Here is a 19,500-nt window from a genome sequence, read left to right as displayed (position 1 = left end):
ATCCCTCAATTTTGTGCAGGCAACATTTCTCAAAGTGTGGTTTATGGACCCCTGGGTATCAGGAACCTTTTGTTGGGTCCTGGAAGACAAAACTGTTTTCATAGTAATAGAGACATTATTTGCCTTTTTCGCTGTGTTGAATTTGCATTAATGGTACAAAAGCAATAGCAGGTATTGCTAGCACAAATCATGACGATGACACCAAACCACTAGGAGCTGTATTCCTTATTGCAGTCCACTCACAGTTAAAAAGAAAAAGAATGCTAGTTTCACTTAAGACTATCCTTAAGCTGTAAAAATGATCATTATTAGTTTTATTAAATCTTGACCTTTGAACATACTCTTTTTAATTATTTTATATAATGAAATGGGAAGTATACATACAGTGTGCTGTGTAGTGAAGAACAGGGGTTGTCCTGAGGAAAAACACCCATACAGTTGAGCTGGACTAGTCACTTCATCCATTTTAACTTGAAAGAAGAGCTGATAGAGAGGCCATGGGGATTTAGACTTGGGTATTGGCAGACATTTTCTCAAAAACAGTCAAGATGATCCTGTCGCTTCAAGGAAAACTATATTTATTATTTATTGCAAATGACACAATGATTTATTTCCAAGTGAAAATTAGAAATTTGGAAAAGTTGTATCTGCCACCATGAGCTTGACAGCATCCCAGTGCCTAAAGACTTTCTGAGGAGATCAGTTGTGATGTTAACAAATGGTGATTTTTAAAAATACTGTATACAATGGAATATTTTAACATTTTAGATGTGTGTAACTCACTGAACTCTTATTTTCCAAATGACCAATGTTTGCATGTTACAAAGCAAGTGTAAAAGATTCATTCAAAGTGCAAGATAGACCTATAGAGTATGGGAAAGTTCGTTGATACAGATTTCATGTTGCAACAATTTTTAAGAAACTACCACGTGAGAAGTTTTGGCAAAATATTTTTTCCTTCCTCTGTTTAAAGCTCCTCACGACTTCCCATTGCTCTTACTCCACAGAGCCTTGAACATAACCTGAAGGCCCTGCCCGTCTCTTGTCCTACTCCTGAGCCTCCCTAAGCCCACACACGTTGGTTTTTCTTTCTTTTTTGTTCAGCATCTTTATTCTGTGATATACCGTAAAATTAATTTTGTTGAAAGTGTAAGATTTCAGTGTTTATGCAGAGTTGTACAGCACTCACCATGTAGTTTTTGAACTTCTTCCTCTTCCCAAAAAGAAATCTTGTGCCCATTACCAGTCATGCCCCATTTCCCCCTCTTTTCCCCTTAGCCCCAGCCCCTATCAACCACAAATCTTTGATGTAATAGCAAAGAAGAATGCAATTATCTGAAAACACTATGAAGACAATCCTTTTTCCAATTACATTTGTATGTGTGTGTAGCCAGATTGTCTTCATGTGCTTCAAATTGTGTATCACACAGTAAAATTAAATGCGAAAGCAGGTATGCAGTCTGTCTTTTATGAAGCCAGACACTAAAGATACTTGCAAAATGGAAAGCATACCACTCTTCTCACTAAAATGTTTTTGCTATTGTTTGTATAGGTGTAATTATACAATATGTAATTAGTTTATTATTGTTTTGAAATAATATATATCCAGATAATATCTCACTTTTAATTTATAGTATGGTAGATATCAGTAGGTATAATCCACATAAACAAAGACTCTTTGACATCCTCAGTCTGTTTTAAGAATATCCAATATATTCTATATCCAAGACGTTTGAGAACCACACTCTAGGAGTGATCGAGGTTTAGAAGACCAAAGGCAAACTTGTTCCAAGGCATCATAGATTTTAAACAAGTGTATGTATAGCAGCTCTTAGAAAAACAGAGAACACCTGCATGCCCAGTGAGCTTACATACATTTGTGTTTAACCTTCCATAATACATCTTAGAAACTAATTTAAAACCAGGGATTGGCAAACCATGAACTATTTGCCATGTCTAGCTCTCTGCCTATTTTTGAAAGTTTATTGGAACATGCACCCATATTTATTTACTTATTTATTGTCTGTGGCTGCTTTTGTACTCCCAGCAGCAAAGTTGAGTGGTTGTAACAGAGGCCTTATAGTCTGCAGAGCCTAAAATGTTTACTCCCTGACTTTTTTTTTTCTTTTTTAACTGAAACCCTGTTTTAAACTCCTAATAGAGTCTTTTGGGTTCATTAAAATGTTTCGTTATCTGGAATGCTTTGAGTCTGATTGTATGGGTCTTAGACTCTTGATCTTTCAGGCTTCTTGGTTCACAAAATCTATAGCTTCATGAGTCTTGGGTTCCCATCCACGGAATTAGTTTTCAGTGTCCCCTTGAAGGTGAAGACAGTATTTTCTGTATATCTTACTAGAGAAACCTCACTTCTGCTCCTAGAATTTTTTGTCTAAACTCTGACAGAAAGCAGCAATGAGACCTGAACCAGGACTTTCACACTAGCCATCATTTTTTCATGATGCTGTAGTTGTATGAAGCAAGAGGGGATTGAAATACAATAAAATAATGAATTTGGTTTTGGGGGTTTTTGTTTGTTTGTTTTTTAAAGATTTTACTTATTTATTTGACAGACAAAGGTCACAAGTAGACAGAGACCCTGGGATCATGACCTGAGTCAAAGACAGAGGCTTTAACCATTGAGCTACCCAGGTGCCCCAATGAATTTGTTTTAAACATATTAAGATTGTTGTGAAAATGGGGTCTCCAAGTGGAATTAATTTATTAGGCTATTGGAAATATGAGGCCCACATCTGGGAAAGAGTTTGGGGCTAGATAAAAGAGTTAAGAAAGGCTTCTTGTATAAGTCAAGCAGAGAGAGTCAGGTATCATATGGTTTCACTTATTTGTGGAGCATAACAAATAACATGGAGGACATGGGGAGATGGAGAGGAGAAGGGAGTTGAGGGAAATAGGAAGGGGAGGTGAACCATGAGAGACTATGGACTCTGAAAAACAACCAGAGGGTTTTGAAGGGTCGGGGGTGGGAGGTTGGGGAACCAGGTGGTGGGTGATAGGGAGGGCACGTATTGCATGGAGCACTGGGTGTGGTGCAAAAACAATGAATACTGTTATGCTGAAAAGAAAAAAAAATAATAATAAAGTGATATATGTTTTAAAAAAAAGAAAGAAAGGCTTCTTGTAATTTTCTTTTTAAGATTCGGGTTGATAGCCATACTACTTGTGTGGTGTGCCATAAATCATAAGCTCACCCTAAACATATTTAAATAATTTAATGGCTTAGATGATGGAATCAAGTGTACAGATATAATAGCCCAGAGGTTTTATTCTGGGGACAGTGAAAGTTGGGCAGACAGGGCCATAAGTAAAACAGTCTACCATGAGGCTCTTCCATTGATTAACCAAATATTAATTGAATACTTTTGTCTGCAAGGTACATTATTCTAGGCACTAGGAATGTAACGGTCAATAAAACAGGATAAAATGGGGCAATGGTACAATTAAAAACAAACAAATATATTCTTTCGTGTCAGATGGTGGTTAAGTGCTGAGAAAGAAAATATAACTAATCAGGGTAAGGAGAAAGAGGTAAAGTGTAAGTGTGAGCACTTCCCTGCACCTGCAATCCTGTTTCTTCCTTGCGTTCAGGAAAATGCATCAGAATAGTAGTGAGTAAAAGTGTCGTGGCTCTAGTTTAAATTACACTGCCTCCGCCACCACCACCACCTCCAGGAAAGGGGGAACATCAGTTGCAACTCTCTCCACTTTTAAAAAGGTTTGTGACACTTTCTGTAATTAATCTCATCCTTATATTTTGTCACCAAGTTAGATTAAGAATTGCTGGTATAGAAAAATGTAAGAAATATACTCTTTGGACCATCCATCCTTTGCCATTTAACCATGCCCAGCTTATTTATATGTTTGAGACAACTGAGAAAAATAAATAGTGCTAAACATGGAGCAATGTAAAATAGGGGCTTGCCATATTTGCTTAGGCAGAAAGTGGATGAAATTGATCTGAAGCAGTAGTTTTCAGATTTTTCAAGTGGCAGTCGTTTGAAGTTTTCAAAACAAATTTCACCAACCAAGAGGTTTTTAATTTTGTCAGGTATGTACATTTTTAAAACCACTGTCACCATCACCAAAAAAAAAAAAAGCAGTTTTGACATGGTGGAAAGAGAAAAAACAAAAATCTCGGAAAACAGAATGAATAGTTTTTGCCATGAATTAGTGGAAAAGCTTTTTATTTTTTTTTTAAAGATTTTCCATTAAAAAAAAAGATTTTATTTATTTATTTGACAGAGAGAGACACAGGGAGAGAGGGAACACAAGCAAGGGGAGTGGGAGTGGGAGAAGGAGAAGCAGGCTTCCCGGTGAGCAGGGAGCCAGATGCAGGGCTGGACTCCAGGACCCTGGGATCATGACCTGAGCTGAAGGCAGACACATAACGACTGAGCCACCTAGGCACCCCGAATTAGTGGAAAATCTTACATACTAGCCACTCGTCTGCAGACAAAAGCATCGTAGTATCCACTTACAACCTTTGGGAAATACTCAGCATTCCTCTTTTTCAGGCTTCATTTCCTTTATCAGTCCCGACTTTGTCAACTGTGGCTTTAGATAATTATAGGGCTTTAAATATTAGTTATGTCAGTTCACCAAAATTTTAAGGACCAGTATTTCCCAGACAATTAAGAAACTAAGTAGGGGCACCTGGGTGGCTCAGTTGGTTAAGCCTCTGCCTTCGGCTCAGGTCATGGTCTCAGGGTCCTGGAATCGAGCCTCGCATCAGGCTCTCTGCTCAGCGGGGAGCCTGCTTCCTCCTCTCTCTCTGCCTGGCTCTCTGCCTACTTGTGATCTCTGTCTGTCAAATAAATGGATAAAATCTTTAACAAAAAAAAAAAAAAAGAGAAATTGAGTAAGGATTACATTTAGAATCTGGCTACCTACCTTGGTGTAAAGAATTAATTGCAAAATAAAGTATCTTCTAACTTAAAATTTGTACAGTATCTCTCTTAATACTAGTTTTTGTCTCTGTACAAATATTAAATTAGACTCCCTAAGTTGAGTTGAACACTCCTCTGCTTTTTTTTTTTTTAAATATTTATAATTCCTTAAAATCTGCTAAGAAGCAGTTAGCCATTTCAGTAGATCTACTTTTGCTGCCAACATATACCTTTTGCTGCTCTAATGTTATCACTTACTTTGGGTGTTGTATAGTACTAAAAATATTCGTTCATGTCAGGAAGATAAAGGTAAAGGATGAGTTTATTTATGGAAGTCATTTTTGTGTCTCTTTTTTTATAAGCGGCCTGTAATTTTTTGGTATTTTAAGTTCTTTGAATTCAGAAGCATATTACTTGTAGGCCTAGAACTACTTCAACATGTGCTTTTTTTTTTTTTTTTAAAGATTTTATTTATTTACTTGACAGATAGAGATCACAAGTAGGCAGAGAGAGAGAGGAGGAAGCAGGCTCCCCGCTGAGCAGAGAGCCTGATGTGGGGCTCGATCCCGGGACCCTGGGATCATGACCTGAGCCGAAGGCAGAGGCTTTAACCCACTGAGCCACCCAGGCGCCCCCCCCCAACATGTGCTTTTTAAGACCATTGTCTCCAAAGTGAGGTACACAAGAAAAGCCATTGGGATAAAGGAAGAAAATATTAGACAAATATTAGACTTTCTATTTATACTTAGTTTTTTATTAAAACAAATTAAACTTTATTCATATCAGTATATGGCTAGTCATTGGCATCCTCATTTGGAATATTAGAGGGTAGTAAGACGCTACATGGGCCAGATCCTGAGAACGAGAAGCTGCAATGGAATCTGCCCTCATTGGTTCTTTTCTCATAACGTATTTTGACAGAGTGCAGTTGATAGGTGCTCAGCTCTATGGGTTTCTTGATTGTGTTACCCAGCTTAAACTAGACTAACCTTCAGTGAACAGGCTGCTAAGAAGCTACAGATTGTAGATGATGATAATGCAAATAAACAATTAGATAAAATGGGCACTGGTATTCCTACTAAGACCTCTGTCAACCACATCATCATGAGGTTAAGATGATTTAATCAGACCTGATAAGAAATTGGTCACAAAAAATTGAAATCATCAAGGAAGATTTTTGAATTAGAAATGTAGGGGCGCCTGGGTGGCTCAGTGGGTTAAAGCCTCTGCCTTCAGCTCAGGTCATGATCCCGGGGTCCTGGGATCGAGCCTCACTTTGGGCTTTCTGCTCAGCATGGAGCCTCCTTCCTCCTCTCTCTGCCTGCCTCCCTGTCTACTTGTGGTCTTTGTCTGTCAAATAAATGAATAAAATCTTAAAAAAAAAAAAAAAGAATTAGAAATGTATTTCTACTTGTGGTGAGAAGCCTTGACCATTTATACTGTGACTTGAGATTTTAGCTAATTACATTCTGAAACTGTCTCAGTCAGCAGAATATCTAAGCATTCCAAATGTGAAGATTGGCCTCTGCAGTTTATTTATTTTTAAGATTTATTTATTTGTTTATTTATTTGTCAGGGAGAGCGAGCGAGCACAAGCAGGCAGAGTGGCAGGCATAGGTAGGGGACGAAGCAGGCTCCCTGCTGAACAAGGAGCCCAATGCAGGACTCGATCCCAGGACGCTGGATCATGACCTGAGCCAAAGTCAGCCGCTTAAGTGACTGAGCTACCCAGGCATCCCTCTGCAGTTTTTTTTAAAAAGATGATTGTTTATTCAGTACCCAATAGGACAGAATTTTACTACATATAGTTATGAATGCTTAGAAGCCACTCTTGAGGTTTCTAATTTAAAGGGGGAAAGACGTATGTGGAGAAATACTTGTTCTTTCTGCCATGGTAGAATTCGCAAAAAAACAGTATGACAGTCAACCAGAACACATTCTTTCATCAGCATATACTGTTGGGTGCAGCGTAAAAATGTTGCTGATGAATTAAGTAAATCAGTAACAGAACAAATTGCAAATTGGAAAAATGTACAGATGATTCTGACATTACACTTGGGGAACTTGGTATATTCTGTTTCAATAATGAAATGCATAGAGAACTACTTTTGTGAGCAACTGAAGATTAAAAAAATACCTACAAAGATACATTCTCAAGAAAAGATGACTTAATTTAAATTTTTTGGTGTGGAAAACTAAATAAAAGCCACTGATGGAGAGCCCACATGAACTGAAATTTAATTTAAAAAAATAAAATTGGGGGAGTAGGGAGATGAAGTTTTAGTTATAGCACCATGCATGAAATGCATTCACTACATTATTTCTAGAAATCTATAGTGGCAAAAAAGGTATAAAGCCAGACTGTAAATTGGAAAATGAGGCCTTTAACTTATAGTAAGGGCAAGGTGGGAATCATCCATTATTCTACGAAGAAGAGATTGATTATATATGTCAAAATACTTTTATAAAGCTGACCAACTTAAGCGAGTCTCATGTTTTTCTTTTACTGAAATTCAAGTGTTTCAAATATGTTGACTTTTTTGATAATGACAAATGGTTGTCTACTTAGCAGATCTTTTGGGGGAAAATTTGTAGTTAATCTGTCCTGTCAGTGTTAAGAAAACTTTAATAAGATGTGTCGGAGAGTAGCTTTTTTTTTTTTTTTAATATTTTATTTATTTGACAGAGAGAAATCACAACTAGGCAGAGAGGCAGGCAGAGAGAGAGGAGGAAGCAGGCTCCCCGCGGAGCAGAGAGCCCGATGCGGGGCTCGATCCCAGGACCCTGAGATCATGACCTGAGCCGAAGGCAGAGGCTTTAACCCACTGAGCCACCCAGGCGCCCCGCTTTTTTTTTTTTTTTTTTTTAAAGAAATTCATGGAATGAAGGGTATTCTGAGAAGTTTACATCATTATGTGATTTTGTTATTAAAATTGTCTATTACTTGTGAAAATTTTCATATCTCCATAATTTAACAGCTCGGAGCAGTTTCTGATAGAAAAATAGCATGGCAGCCCAGGTTCTGGAGCATGCTTATCAAATCCCAACTCTGGTGCTTAATAATTATGTGATCTTGGGGTTGGCTAGTTAACCATGCTTCCCTTTTCTCATCTGTAAAGTGGGAATAATAGCATCTGCCTCATAGAGGTGTTTTTTTTTTAAAGATGCAATACTTATTTTTTTTTTAAGATTTTATTTATTTATTTTGACAGACAGAGATCACAAGTAGGCAGAGAGCTGAGCAGAGAGCCTCATGCGGGGCTCGATCCTAGGACCCTGGGATCCTGACCTGAGCTGAAGGCAGACACTAGCCACCCAGGCGCCCCTTATTGAGTTATTTTGAGACTTAACTGGGTTAATTAGAAAGATCTGTAAGTGATAGCAATACAACGAATTTTTTTTTTAAGTTTAAGTGTTTTTAGTGAATCCATTTGTTAAAAATGCCAGAATAAAGTAGAACCATCAGATTCAATTGCAGGAACAACTGGTGCTGAGGAAGATTAAATTTTACTAGTTAAAATTCCACAAAAATCTTTGTCTACTTAAAAGATGAGGTGGAAGAATTAATGGCATGTTTTAGAAAGCATGGCCTTCATTTAAATGGATCTCTCTACCTTTGTCAGGTTTGATAGTTTTAATATTAAAAGTATTAGGGTATTAAAATGAATGAATTTAGAAGATTTTTTAAAAATAATGAAGCGGGGCATGTCATAAGTTAACTAACTTAACTTTAGTTAGTTCCTGTAGATCTGTACTGTCCAGTGTAATAGCTACTTCCGTGGATGGCTATTTAGCACTCTTTGTTGTACTGTCTTTTGAATAGTTTTTTATATTAATTACATTTTGAAATAGTATTTTGAAAATGTTGATTTACATATATTGTTAAAATTAATGTTACCTATTTCTTTTAGCTTTTTAACCTGTGTGCTAGAAAATTTTAAATTACAAGCATGACTTGCAGTATATTTCTATTGGACAATGCTGCTATAGACCAGGGGTTGGCAAACTCTGGCCCCCAAAATCCAGCCAGGTACCTATTTTTGTAAATAAAATTTTCTTGGAATACAGTTGTACCTATTTGATTATATATTGTATATGGCTACTTCTGTGCTATAGCAGCAGAGTTTCTCAATTGCTACATGTAGAAATATGTATGCCTTGCACAGACTAAAATATTTACTATTTGATCCTTTATAGAGAAAGTTTGCTGACCCCTACTTTAGGCTGTAATTAACAAGTGCTCCATGTATTGTGTTTATTTAAGAGTGGCTGTGAGAGACAGACAGGAAGATGACTGCTGGTGATTGCAGGTGGGAAGAAGGTAGTGGAGAGTGACTAATAATAGGTACCAGGTTTCTTTTTCGGGATGATGAAAGCATTCTGGAATTAGATAATGATGATAATTGTACAACCTCAAATATACTAAAAACCACTAAATTGTATGCTTAAGAAGGATAAATACGGTATGTAGATGATATCTCAATTTTTATAAAGTGGATATGAGCCTGGTTTGGTAGGTGTAATAAAGCAGTACCCGAGATGTGTTACATGTTCATGAGACCATTCCAAGAAACAGGTACAAATCAACTATGGGAAATAAAAAACATGGTTTTGAATAGTTTATTAGATACCCCTGTTGTCAAAGAATTTTTAATCACTGTTAAGAGCTGTCATTTATTGCTTAGTCAAACTATCATTTATTACTTTACCCATGAAAAAGACTTACTATCTAGATACAATCTTTTTTTGGTGGTAAACTTAACTTCCAGATAGTATACAATAATACATATGTGTAGCCAGTCTCAACAAATAGTTAAATGAGTGAATACAAATTATAAATAAAATACTATTTCATGACTGTTAGTACTCTTCTCGAAGCACTAATCTAAGTATAGAAATCATGGCTTTATAAAGTTTTAATGAGCTCTTGAGAGGAAAAAATATTAGCAGAAGGGAATTAGAAGGCTATTTCAAAATATCTGTATCTTGTGTATGTAAAGGTATTTTCTCTAATGAATTACTAACCATCTACCACATGCAAATCCTAGGTATTTTCACATTGCTCTGAAACCGACAAAATACTATCTGCTTTGTACAATTGACTTACTAATTTGCTATACAGTAGGGTATTCCAACAATGTGCTTTTATGAAATCCAAAAACCAATAATCAGTGCATCAGTTTCTTTCTAAACATTAACAGTAGGTCTTTATTTTATTGTTCTGAACACATTGTATTATAGTACCTTATTTATAATGTATGTTAGGGCAGCATGTATCTAAGGGCACAGACTTTGGAGCCAGATAGACCTATTTCCTAATTTGACACTACCATTTACTAACTCTTAATGTGACCCCAGACAGCCTATTTAATATTTAACAGCTCTGAGTCTCCATTTCCTTATCTCTAAAATGGGAATAATACCCTCTGTAGTGAGTTTTTTTAGGGAATGAAGAAAGTGCAAAGTACTTAGCATAGAGTAACCACTCAATAAATGGTAACCTCATATTATTATTGCCATTTAATGTTAAGTTTTTTAATCAAATATTAAATTTTTTGGTTGTCAGCATCATACATTTCATTATGTATCTTACTGACTCCTACCTTTTCAAAAACATAATGAAGTATTAAGTAACATTCTATTTTACTTTCAGTCAAAGAAAAATAAGAAGAAATCAAAGTCAGATGCTAAAGCAGTGCAAAACAGTTCACGCCATGATGGAAAGGAAGTTGATGAAGGTACTTGAGCAAGTGAAAGGACTATAGAAAAATTTTTAACCCTTTTTTACCATGGTACATTATATAAGAGCTGCATTTGTATCGCTTAATCTTGTATCAAGCTTTTCTCTTAATAATTATAGATTTTAATGTACAGATCTGTGACATTGGTAGAAAACACTTCTTTTTTTTTTAATCTAAATTACTTAAGAATCTAATAGTGCTTTTCCTGAAGGGAACCACCTTGAGATTTAAGGTCTAGCTCAGTGTCTTGGGCAGTTATTTTGTCTTTGTTTCTTTGATTTGGACTTTTCCCCCCTCTTGTTCTTAAATACACTATCCCTAGAGGGCTGTGTACAAAATTCCTGAGGAAGCCCTTTATTGTCATCACCAAACAAACCCACTTATTAGTAATTACTTACAACACTCTCCGTTCTCTCCAACAGGATAAAAAGACATACAGGATGACTTACATTTCTCATTTTTCCTAAATCATAGATGACAGTTGATAAAAATTTACCAGAATAAATAATAATGGCAGTTACCTGCCTAAAACAACATATTGGGATTAGAATAAATTCTTAGGATAAATTAATATAATCAGTACTCTGCGGTTTTAGTTTACTCTCTAAATTTATCATGATATCTTATATGCCCTGCCCCATTTCCCCCCTCAAAACTACAACTTTCTGTCTTCCCCTTTACTGAATAACACTTTTTTTTCTGGGGCTATGTCAGGAGCCTGGGAAACTAAAATTAGTCACAGAGAGAAACGACAGCAGCGTAAACGTGATAAGGTGCAGACTGATTCTGGTTCATTGGATTCAACTATCCCTGGGATAGAAAATACCATCACAGTTACCACCGAGCAACTTACAACTGCATCATTTCCTGTTGGTTCCAAGAAGAATAAAGGTATATTGGTGGAACATAAGAGTCATACATCAAATCCAGCTCCTTTTAATCAGATGTACAAAATATCATTCTGTCAAAATTTGACTATTTTGAACTGCTTACATCACTGTGCTGATATACCCTTCTTCGTGAGAGCACTGTGGACCACATACTGGTTTACCTGATAACTAGCAGTGTTACTTGTTCCGTACTGCCCAATGAATGGCCTGCTGAATTAAAATTGCCTTTCTGCCTTGAGTCACATGAGAAAATGATGTTGCCTTTTTTTCTTGTGTGCGTTGCTTCGCCCCAGCTCTTTTACATCTCCGTTTCTTTTAGTGGACAAGACATTTATTAAATAAAATTATTTGTCACCAATCCTGCATGTTGGATGCTTTCATTCCAAGATGAAGCAAGCATGTTCTGGATAGTGCAGGCTCTGTCTGGACTTCTTATCACCCTGACTTTTTGAGAATGCCATAGGTGTTTGATGAACTGGAACTTCAGAGGTTGTTGAGCTAATGTTTTTCCCAAGTATTTCAAGTGCTCACACTATCCAATACTGATGGCTTCTTAGCTAAAGCTCTTTACATTGCCATCTGCAGAGTGATACCGTTCAACTTGGGCATTGACTTTTCTTCCTTCGCCTTTTTATTAATTGCCTCCTCACCCCGCATTTGTCTCCAGGCCACTTTCTTAGCCTTGTTGTCTTTTACTTTTTTGCTTGATGACTTGCTGGAATTTATTGCTTTGATATAGCAATGATTTCTATTTATGCTTTTTCACTGTTACATATTAGCCATGCTTTAGTGCTTCTTTCTGTTGGTGACCCTTTTTCACTGTCTTGTGCATGCCTTCCTTGCTAGGACAATCCTGTGTTGTGCTGGTTTTTTGATACATTGTAATCATTAAATGCTTTTTAGCGTCAGAGAAATGGTATCTTTGTTACAATATGTTTTCATACCCCTTGCCGTATTTCCTAAGTCCTGGTCCCAAATACTGGCAGTGTTCTTTTTCAGTTGGATGTGTTTGCTTCCAGGATTATTGAAAAGGCAGCTGGCATTGTTGAGAGGTGGCAAAGTTGAATCCAATTACAAAGCCCCAGTTCTCCAGTTCCTATTTAAAAGAATCTCATGAACATTACAGAACAGCAGACTCCACATATACTTGAATGATTTTCCAGGTCCTATATTGCCATTTTAGTTGACTAAGAATATGGTAACTATAGAACTCAGTTCCTTAAGGACATGTCAAGTATGTTGTGAGTAAGACTCTCTTCCAGTATAAGAATTTAGTACTTGAAGAAATAATTTCTTAAAAATAATAAGTGAAAATAAATTTGTATGTTAACTCCTAATTTAATGTGCATAGTGGCCTATTTAGTATTAAATAAATTTTATTTCTATTTCAACCAGGTGATTCTCATCTAAATGTTCAAGTTAGCAACTTTAAGTCTGGAAAAGGAGATTCTACACTTCAGGGTGAGAGAAATTACATGTAACTTAAATTGAAGGCCCATCAGAATAGAAACTTATTACATGTCTCTTTCCTCACATGAATGATACAGAAGGAAAAAAAGGCTTAGAAATGATTTTTAATTACTAAAGTAACATAATCACAATCCAGAGATTTTGGAAAATGGATAAAAAGAAAAATCATTCCCACTTCTAACAGTCTTTGGTATGTTCTAGTTGTTTCTCCCTCTCCCCATATGTAAAAACATTTTTTTAGTAATAGTTTATATGCGATTTTTATTCTTGCTTGCATTGTGTAAGCCAATAGAGAAAAGAAAGTTTTGGGGTGGGGGAGGACTTGGTTTTAATATAGGCATTTATGGGATAAAACATTTTACCCCTGTTTATTAAAAAAAAATCATAAACCTCTAATTGTTCAAATTGCGTCCTTAACAATATCAAATATTTTACAATAAATGGACTACAGTCTGAAGTTATACCATGCTTCACAATTAGAAAATACATTTTATTTACTCGTTTATGGTAAAGCTCGAATTAAGTAGAGTGGTATACCTTACCTAAAAACTAAAAGTATGGTAGTAAAATATAAACTCGGAAATGAAAAAGCACCTCCTTGTTTCAGACTTGTTTTAATCCTGTCAGCTTCCTTTCATTCCCATGGTTCTCAATCCTGGCTACGCATTCTAGTCATCTAGAAAACTTGGAAAAAATGACACACACACATACATACGTGTACCAGCATACAAATACTTTGATTTTATTTTATTTTATTTTATTTTTCTTAAATAATCTCTGTGCCCAACATGGGTCTTGCACTCACAACCCCAAGATTAAGAGTTACATGCTCTACCGACTTGAGACGGCCAAGCACCCTTAGAGCTTCTGATTTTAATTAGTCTGGGCTGAGGCTCCAGTGTCTACTTTTAAGAAGTTTTTCAGTTGATTTTAATGTGCAGCCAGGTTTCAGAATCACTGCCTTATACTTGGTGTGTGTGTGTATATGTGTGTGTATAAATATTTAAGAAAAGAACATGTAACTAAGGAGAAGTGTTCATATTTTTAGTGGGTGAGTATTCTGAGTACAGCAGAATATGTGCTGTTTTCCTGTTTGCTCTTCTGTACTTTCTTTGAGCAAGTCATTCTGCTGTTGAAAGCATTAGTAATATATAAAGTTCAAGCCTACTCTTAGTTTTTAAATTAAAAGTCATTCATTGTGGTCATGTCACTTTTAAGAGTTTTCATTTTTATTTTTAAAGCCCAAGCTGTTTAGAGGATAGTAGGGGATAAAAGGAGTGATAAATATAAACCAGGCAATCAGAGAAATTTGAAAATATCCAAGTTTTATCAGTTTTTAACCTTCTTTTCTTTTCTTTAAGTTTCTTCAGGATTGAACGAAAACCTCACTGTAAATGGAGGAGGCTGGAATGAAAAGTCTGTAAAACTCTCCTCACAGATCAGTGCAGGTGAGGAGAAGTGGAACTCTGTTTCACCTGCCTCTGCAGGCAAGAGGAAAAGTGAACCATCTGCCTGGGGCCAAGACACTGGAGATGCTAATGCAAATGGAAAAGACTGGGGAAGGAGTTGGAGTGACCGTTCAATATTTTCTGGCATTGGTAAGAAGTGTTGGAAAATTTTAAGTTCATTTACAGTTGCTTCTTTCTGGTACATTTTGAATTTTTCAGGAATGGAAAAAAAAACAACCCATGAGTAGAAAATACGAGCTAAGCTCTACAGAACTAATAGTAATAACTAACTCATTCAGATCCTTCACATAGAGCAAAGCGGGAACTAAAAAAGTCAGTAGTAGCTTTACTTAGTGTTCTGACAGTGCTCGCTTCGGCAGCACATATACTTAGTGTTCTGACATACTTTTTATCTGATTATCATCTGATTATCAGTGTAGCTAAGGGGTGTAATTGTGTGTTTTTGGTGATGTTATAAATGTAATGTGTGAGCAGACTTTTTAAATAATTTCAACAGTTCTGCTATTGAGTTTAAATAAGAATAATAAAAGTAGTTTACAGCATCCACTTTTATACTGTTTCGCAGTCTGCAAAATGCCTATTTATAATTTTTCCCCTTTGGTTTTAAAGATACAGACAGTAGTTGAGAAGCTTATTCTTGTTGAAAGCCATCAAATAAAAAGCAACTTAAATTCCAGTGTGTGTGTATGTGTGTGTGTTATAGCAAAGTCCATGTTTAATATGGAAAACTATTTAAAGAGAAGGAAAAACCCACTGTTCTCACACCACCCAATGACAACCACTGTTTTTTTTATTTAATGGTCTTTTTTCCCCGTGTAGTTTTTTAGGTTTTGTTTTGTTTTGTTTTGTTTTACATAATCTAAAATGGATATGCAATTTTATGTCCCCCTCCACACACACTTAATATAGTAGCATAAACATTTTCCTATTTATTTTTATTTGAAAGCCCTATATAAGCATAGCATATAAATTATTCAACTATTCCCATATTGTCAAAAAAATTTTTTTCTGTTTTTTAACCATTGTAAATAACATTGAATTCACTATATTTTGGGTTATTTCTTTAGCATAGAGTCTTGGGAGTGATGTTACTGGGTTAAAGGGACTATAAACATACAGTGCTCTATGACATTTTGTCAAAGTATTTTCTTAGAGAGTAGTTCTAATTTATATTGTCAGCATCAATATGAGTGCCATTTATCATGTGCTGACCAAGACTGGGTATTCTTATTTAAAAAATCTTTTCTAACTTGATACAAAATACATAAATTGTTCTGGTTAACTTTTTAAAATCAGTAATGAGGTTGAATATTTTTCACAACTTTCTTGATCATTTCTATTTTAAGAATTGTCTATTCATGTTCTTCGCCCATTTGTCTAACGGCCTCTTGTTTGTTGTGTTTTTTTTTTAATCAAGTTGTAATTCCTTATACATTAAATGTACACTTTTTTTCTGTTGTGCTTGTTGCAGATATTTTTGTTTTAATTCTTTTATGTGGGAGAGCAATAGACACTACAGGGTTTTTAGTGGTTAAGTGGCAAAAAACTTTCTTCCAGTGTTACTTGCTTTTCCCATCACTTTTAAGTCTAAAAAGACTCATGTTGACTATTGTCCCCAAGAAGCCAACTCTAGATCATTTACTGACAATTATTTTTAAGCTTGTTCTTCCTTGGAATGTCCAGAAATTGTGTAGAAATATCAAAATTTGTTTGGAAGAAGACAGTCCCTAATTCCCAGCCTCATTTTCCATAGTGAAGAAAGCAGAAATGTCTGTGCCTTAAAGCACCCTTTCATATTTAACAAAAGATCATCAGGCTTTTTCAGATATTTGCAATTTACTTATAAAAGCTATGTTGCATTTTCCTAATTCGGACGTAAATTAGATGGTATTTGCTTAGTGGTTGCTTCAGATAAAATTAAGCAGTAGGTTAGAGTTCCTGCCTGGGTGGATTTGTACCTTTGTTGAAATTGAAAGGGAACTATATTAAATTGAGTTTATAGTGAATCTCTAAGAAAAAGACTGGTGTGACTGGTCTCATGGATATATATATTCCTTAAAATACTCATTTATGTAAGCAAGAAAGATCTTGAAAATGTTGAGGAAATAGTATAGTATAGTGGAATGAGTGTGGACTAGTAGAAATGGACCTATTTGAAATGAATCCCTGTTTTCCCACATAACAACTTTTATGGAAATCAGGATTAATTTTTTAACCTGTATGAACCTCCTGTTTTAATAGTTGTAAGGATTGGCTCTAATGAATGTCAAGTACCAAGTGCAGTGCCTGGCTCCAAGTAGTAGCATAATTATGGTAAATAATAAGGTAGCTTGCTAAAGTGGAGAAAGACATAGGCTTTGGAAATCAGCTTAAGTTCCAGTCATGGGTCAGCTGTTTTTTGGCTGTCAGAAAGTCCCTTAACTACTCTGAAATTGTGCCTAGCAGGCTTACACTTAGGATTAGTGTTTGGTATGAAGAACTTGGCCTATAATGGACGTCCAATAAGTAGAAGCTATTGCTGTATTGTCCTAATTTCTAAGGTTATCTTTAAATATTATTATCATAGTTTAAATCTGTACATATCTTTCAACTTTTCTTTTGCAAATTGAAGGTTCCAAGTGACGTTCTTTATTTTAACAGCTGCTTGGTCTAGTGTGGATAGGGGAATGAATACCTCTGAACAGAATTCTTCTTTTGCATCTCTCACACTTAACTCTGCTGTTTCTGGTATGTGAAAACAGTCTTTCATTTAGTTAACAAAAGAATTTCTGTTTAAATTCTTTTTAGCTTATGCTATTTGAAAAATAGTCAAGTACTGCTATCAACATAAATAATATATAATATAAAGTAGCAGAGGCCTTAATAAAAGGGAAGAAAAGAAGACTAAATTCTTAACTAAAGGTTGCTTGGTTCCTTTCTCTTGTGAAGATAGTTAGATTCTGTGGCCTAACATAACTGAAAGTTCCTTGGCACACAGACAATACAAATAGAAGGCCTTCCCTTCAGGCTCATGATACTTTTCTGTTACTAGTATATTTCTACCATACTTCTGCTTGCAATTTCTATTTGCCTTTACTCATCATGAGTTTATATGTAAGCCTTTTAAGTTATGTAGGCCCTCACATAATAACTCTACTTAGAGTATCTGTTGATTTAGAAAATACAGTGTTACTAATAAACTGTTACCATTTCAGCATTACTTATGGAGGTGCTTTTGATTAATCATAAAGAAGTGCAATGTACTTAACAAATACTACGTAAATGTGGGAGGTTTTAGCTTGTAACCTTTTGTTCACTGTGGAATTCATGGACCCAGTTTACTAATTAGGTAGCTCCACAGTGTCTGGAGTCTCTAGAATGAGGGGTCAGCAGACTTTTTCTCTAAGGGCACAGTAATAAGTATTTTAGGCTTTGCGGGCCCTGCTGTCTCTGCGGAACTACTTAGTTCTGATACTATAGCTGGAAGGCAGCCAGAGAGAATACATGAACAGATGGCTGTGTCTGGTTTTGAAATACTATTCTTTTGATTTTTTTAAAGTCATTTGTAAATATAAAAACTGATCTTGGCTAATGGGTCACACAAAAAGGGAGTGTTTGCATTTGACCTGTGGGTGGTAGTTTGTCAACCTCTGCTCTCACAGACTACATTTCAGTTCCAGAGATAGGAATTAATTGCCTTTCATTTGATGACTTGGCACAGCACAGATGCTCTTCTCTTCATATATTCAGGGAAAGAGAAAGCAGCATGGGCTACTGAGGAAATAGCTATAGTGTTACTGTGGTGCTTATAAGCAGCTAATATGCTAATTATACATGAATTGATAAGGTTATTCTACTTGTTAAAATTTATATTAAAAATATGTAACTATTTTAAGTGTGTAACAAGCCATTATATTAGTGGAAGGCTGGTAAGATCATCTTTAACCAGGTGAAAACGTGTAAGTTAGGAAGGACTTTTATAAGAGGGCATAATTGTATATAAGTCTTTTATGGTAACAGATTTTCTTAACCATTTCTTTGTATCAGTGGCTCTGAATCCAAAGTGAGTATCAGAGTCTCCCAAGGATTCTAGTACATGTGGGAATTCTGATTCAGGTCTGGGGTATAGGTATCCCTGATGGAGAATCCCTGCTCTTATGTTTGCATTCTAAAATGAATTTATAGCTATAGAACAAGGGTTTTTGACCTGGCACCCATGATTTTCTGTGCCCCCAAAATTATCTGCAAAATTTTGTGTAAGTTGTGGGCAGTAGTCCATCACAGCTTTCATCAGATTCTAAAGACTGTGTGACCCCATTCTCAACCCACCTCCTCCCCAAAAATGAAGACAGAAGGAACTTAGAAGATAATAGTCGCTTCTCTTTAAGTGCACCTGAACTTAACTTGATCTCTAAACCACCAGCTTCCCTTCCCTCTGTCTCACCTCTCTAGATAATCATGTTTCTTTAACTTTTTCTTAGGCAGAACGTTCCCGCAAACCCAGGTATTTTCTAGCTCTCTCTTTTAAGGTTCTCTCAGGTTATAGGCATATCCTGAAACATTCAGGATTTCTTTTATGCTTTTTTATTTTTCATTAAGAACAAAAATAAAGGAACTTTTTTCACCTTGAAATTTGTAGATTATCAGTTTAAAATAGGTATTATAAAAGACAAAATCTAATGGATTGATACTAAGGACAATATATAGTATCCAGTCAGTTAATTCAATCAAATGATTATCATGCTTAACCTGAAATTACCCTCAATTCTACTTTTCCTTAACTCTTTTTCTAATGTCTGAATTTTTCCTTTTAGGGGAAAAAAATAATTTTAAACTCCGTGTGCAAAGTATAGAACTATTGTTATGAAGCATCATTAGAAAATTCCATTTTTAATTTTATTGCATTCGTTTTCATTTAAGGGTCTACTGCTGAGCCAGTTTCTCATTCTACCACTTCTGATTATCAGTGGGATGTTAGCCGTAATCAACCCTATATCGATGATGAATGGTCTGGGTTAAGTATGTCCTTTTAAAAATTATGTTTTTG

At 35.7% G+C, this 19,500-nt stretch overlaps 1 protein-coding gene across 6 annotated transcripts in view; it reads left to right on the top strand.

Annotated features, from left to right (window-relative positions):
- The window catches only part of MTDH (metadherin), a 58,531-nt gene that overhangs the window by 16,433 nt on the left and 22,598 nt on the right, over positions 1 to 19,500 (top strand). Inside the window, exons 3-8 of one of the 6 annotated variants that reach the window (XM_046004215.1) lie at positions 10,558 to 10,642; positions 11,360 to 11,536; positions 12,931 to 12,996; positions 14,367 to 14,603; positions 17,115 to 17,201; positions 19,374 to 19,472. In XM_046004215.1, the coding sequence (XP_045860171.1) occupies positions 10,558 to 10,642; positions 11,360 to 11,536; positions 12,931 to 12,996; positions 14,367 to 14,603; positions 17,115 to 17,201; positions 19,374 to 19,472 (751 nt within the window). The remainder of the gene's footprint in view (positions 1 to 10,557; positions 10,643 to 11,359; positions 11,537 to 12,930; positions 12,997 to 14,366; positions 14,604 to 17,114; positions 17,202 to 19,373; positions 19,473 to 19,500) is intronic. The other 5 variants (XM_046004223.1, XM_046004229.1, XM_046004246.1 and 2 more) reach the window with 5 other exon arrangements.

This window comes from Meles meles, chromosome 1, assembly GCF_922984935.1.
Source record: "Meles meles chromosome 1, mMelMel3.1 paternal haplotype, whole genome shotgun sequence".
NCBI lineage: Eukaryota > Metazoa > Chordata > Mammalia > Carnivora > Mustelidae > Meles > Meles meles.
The sequence above is the reverse complement of the archived record's forward strand: the minus strand, read 5'-3'. Positions and strand labels throughout refer to the sequence as shown.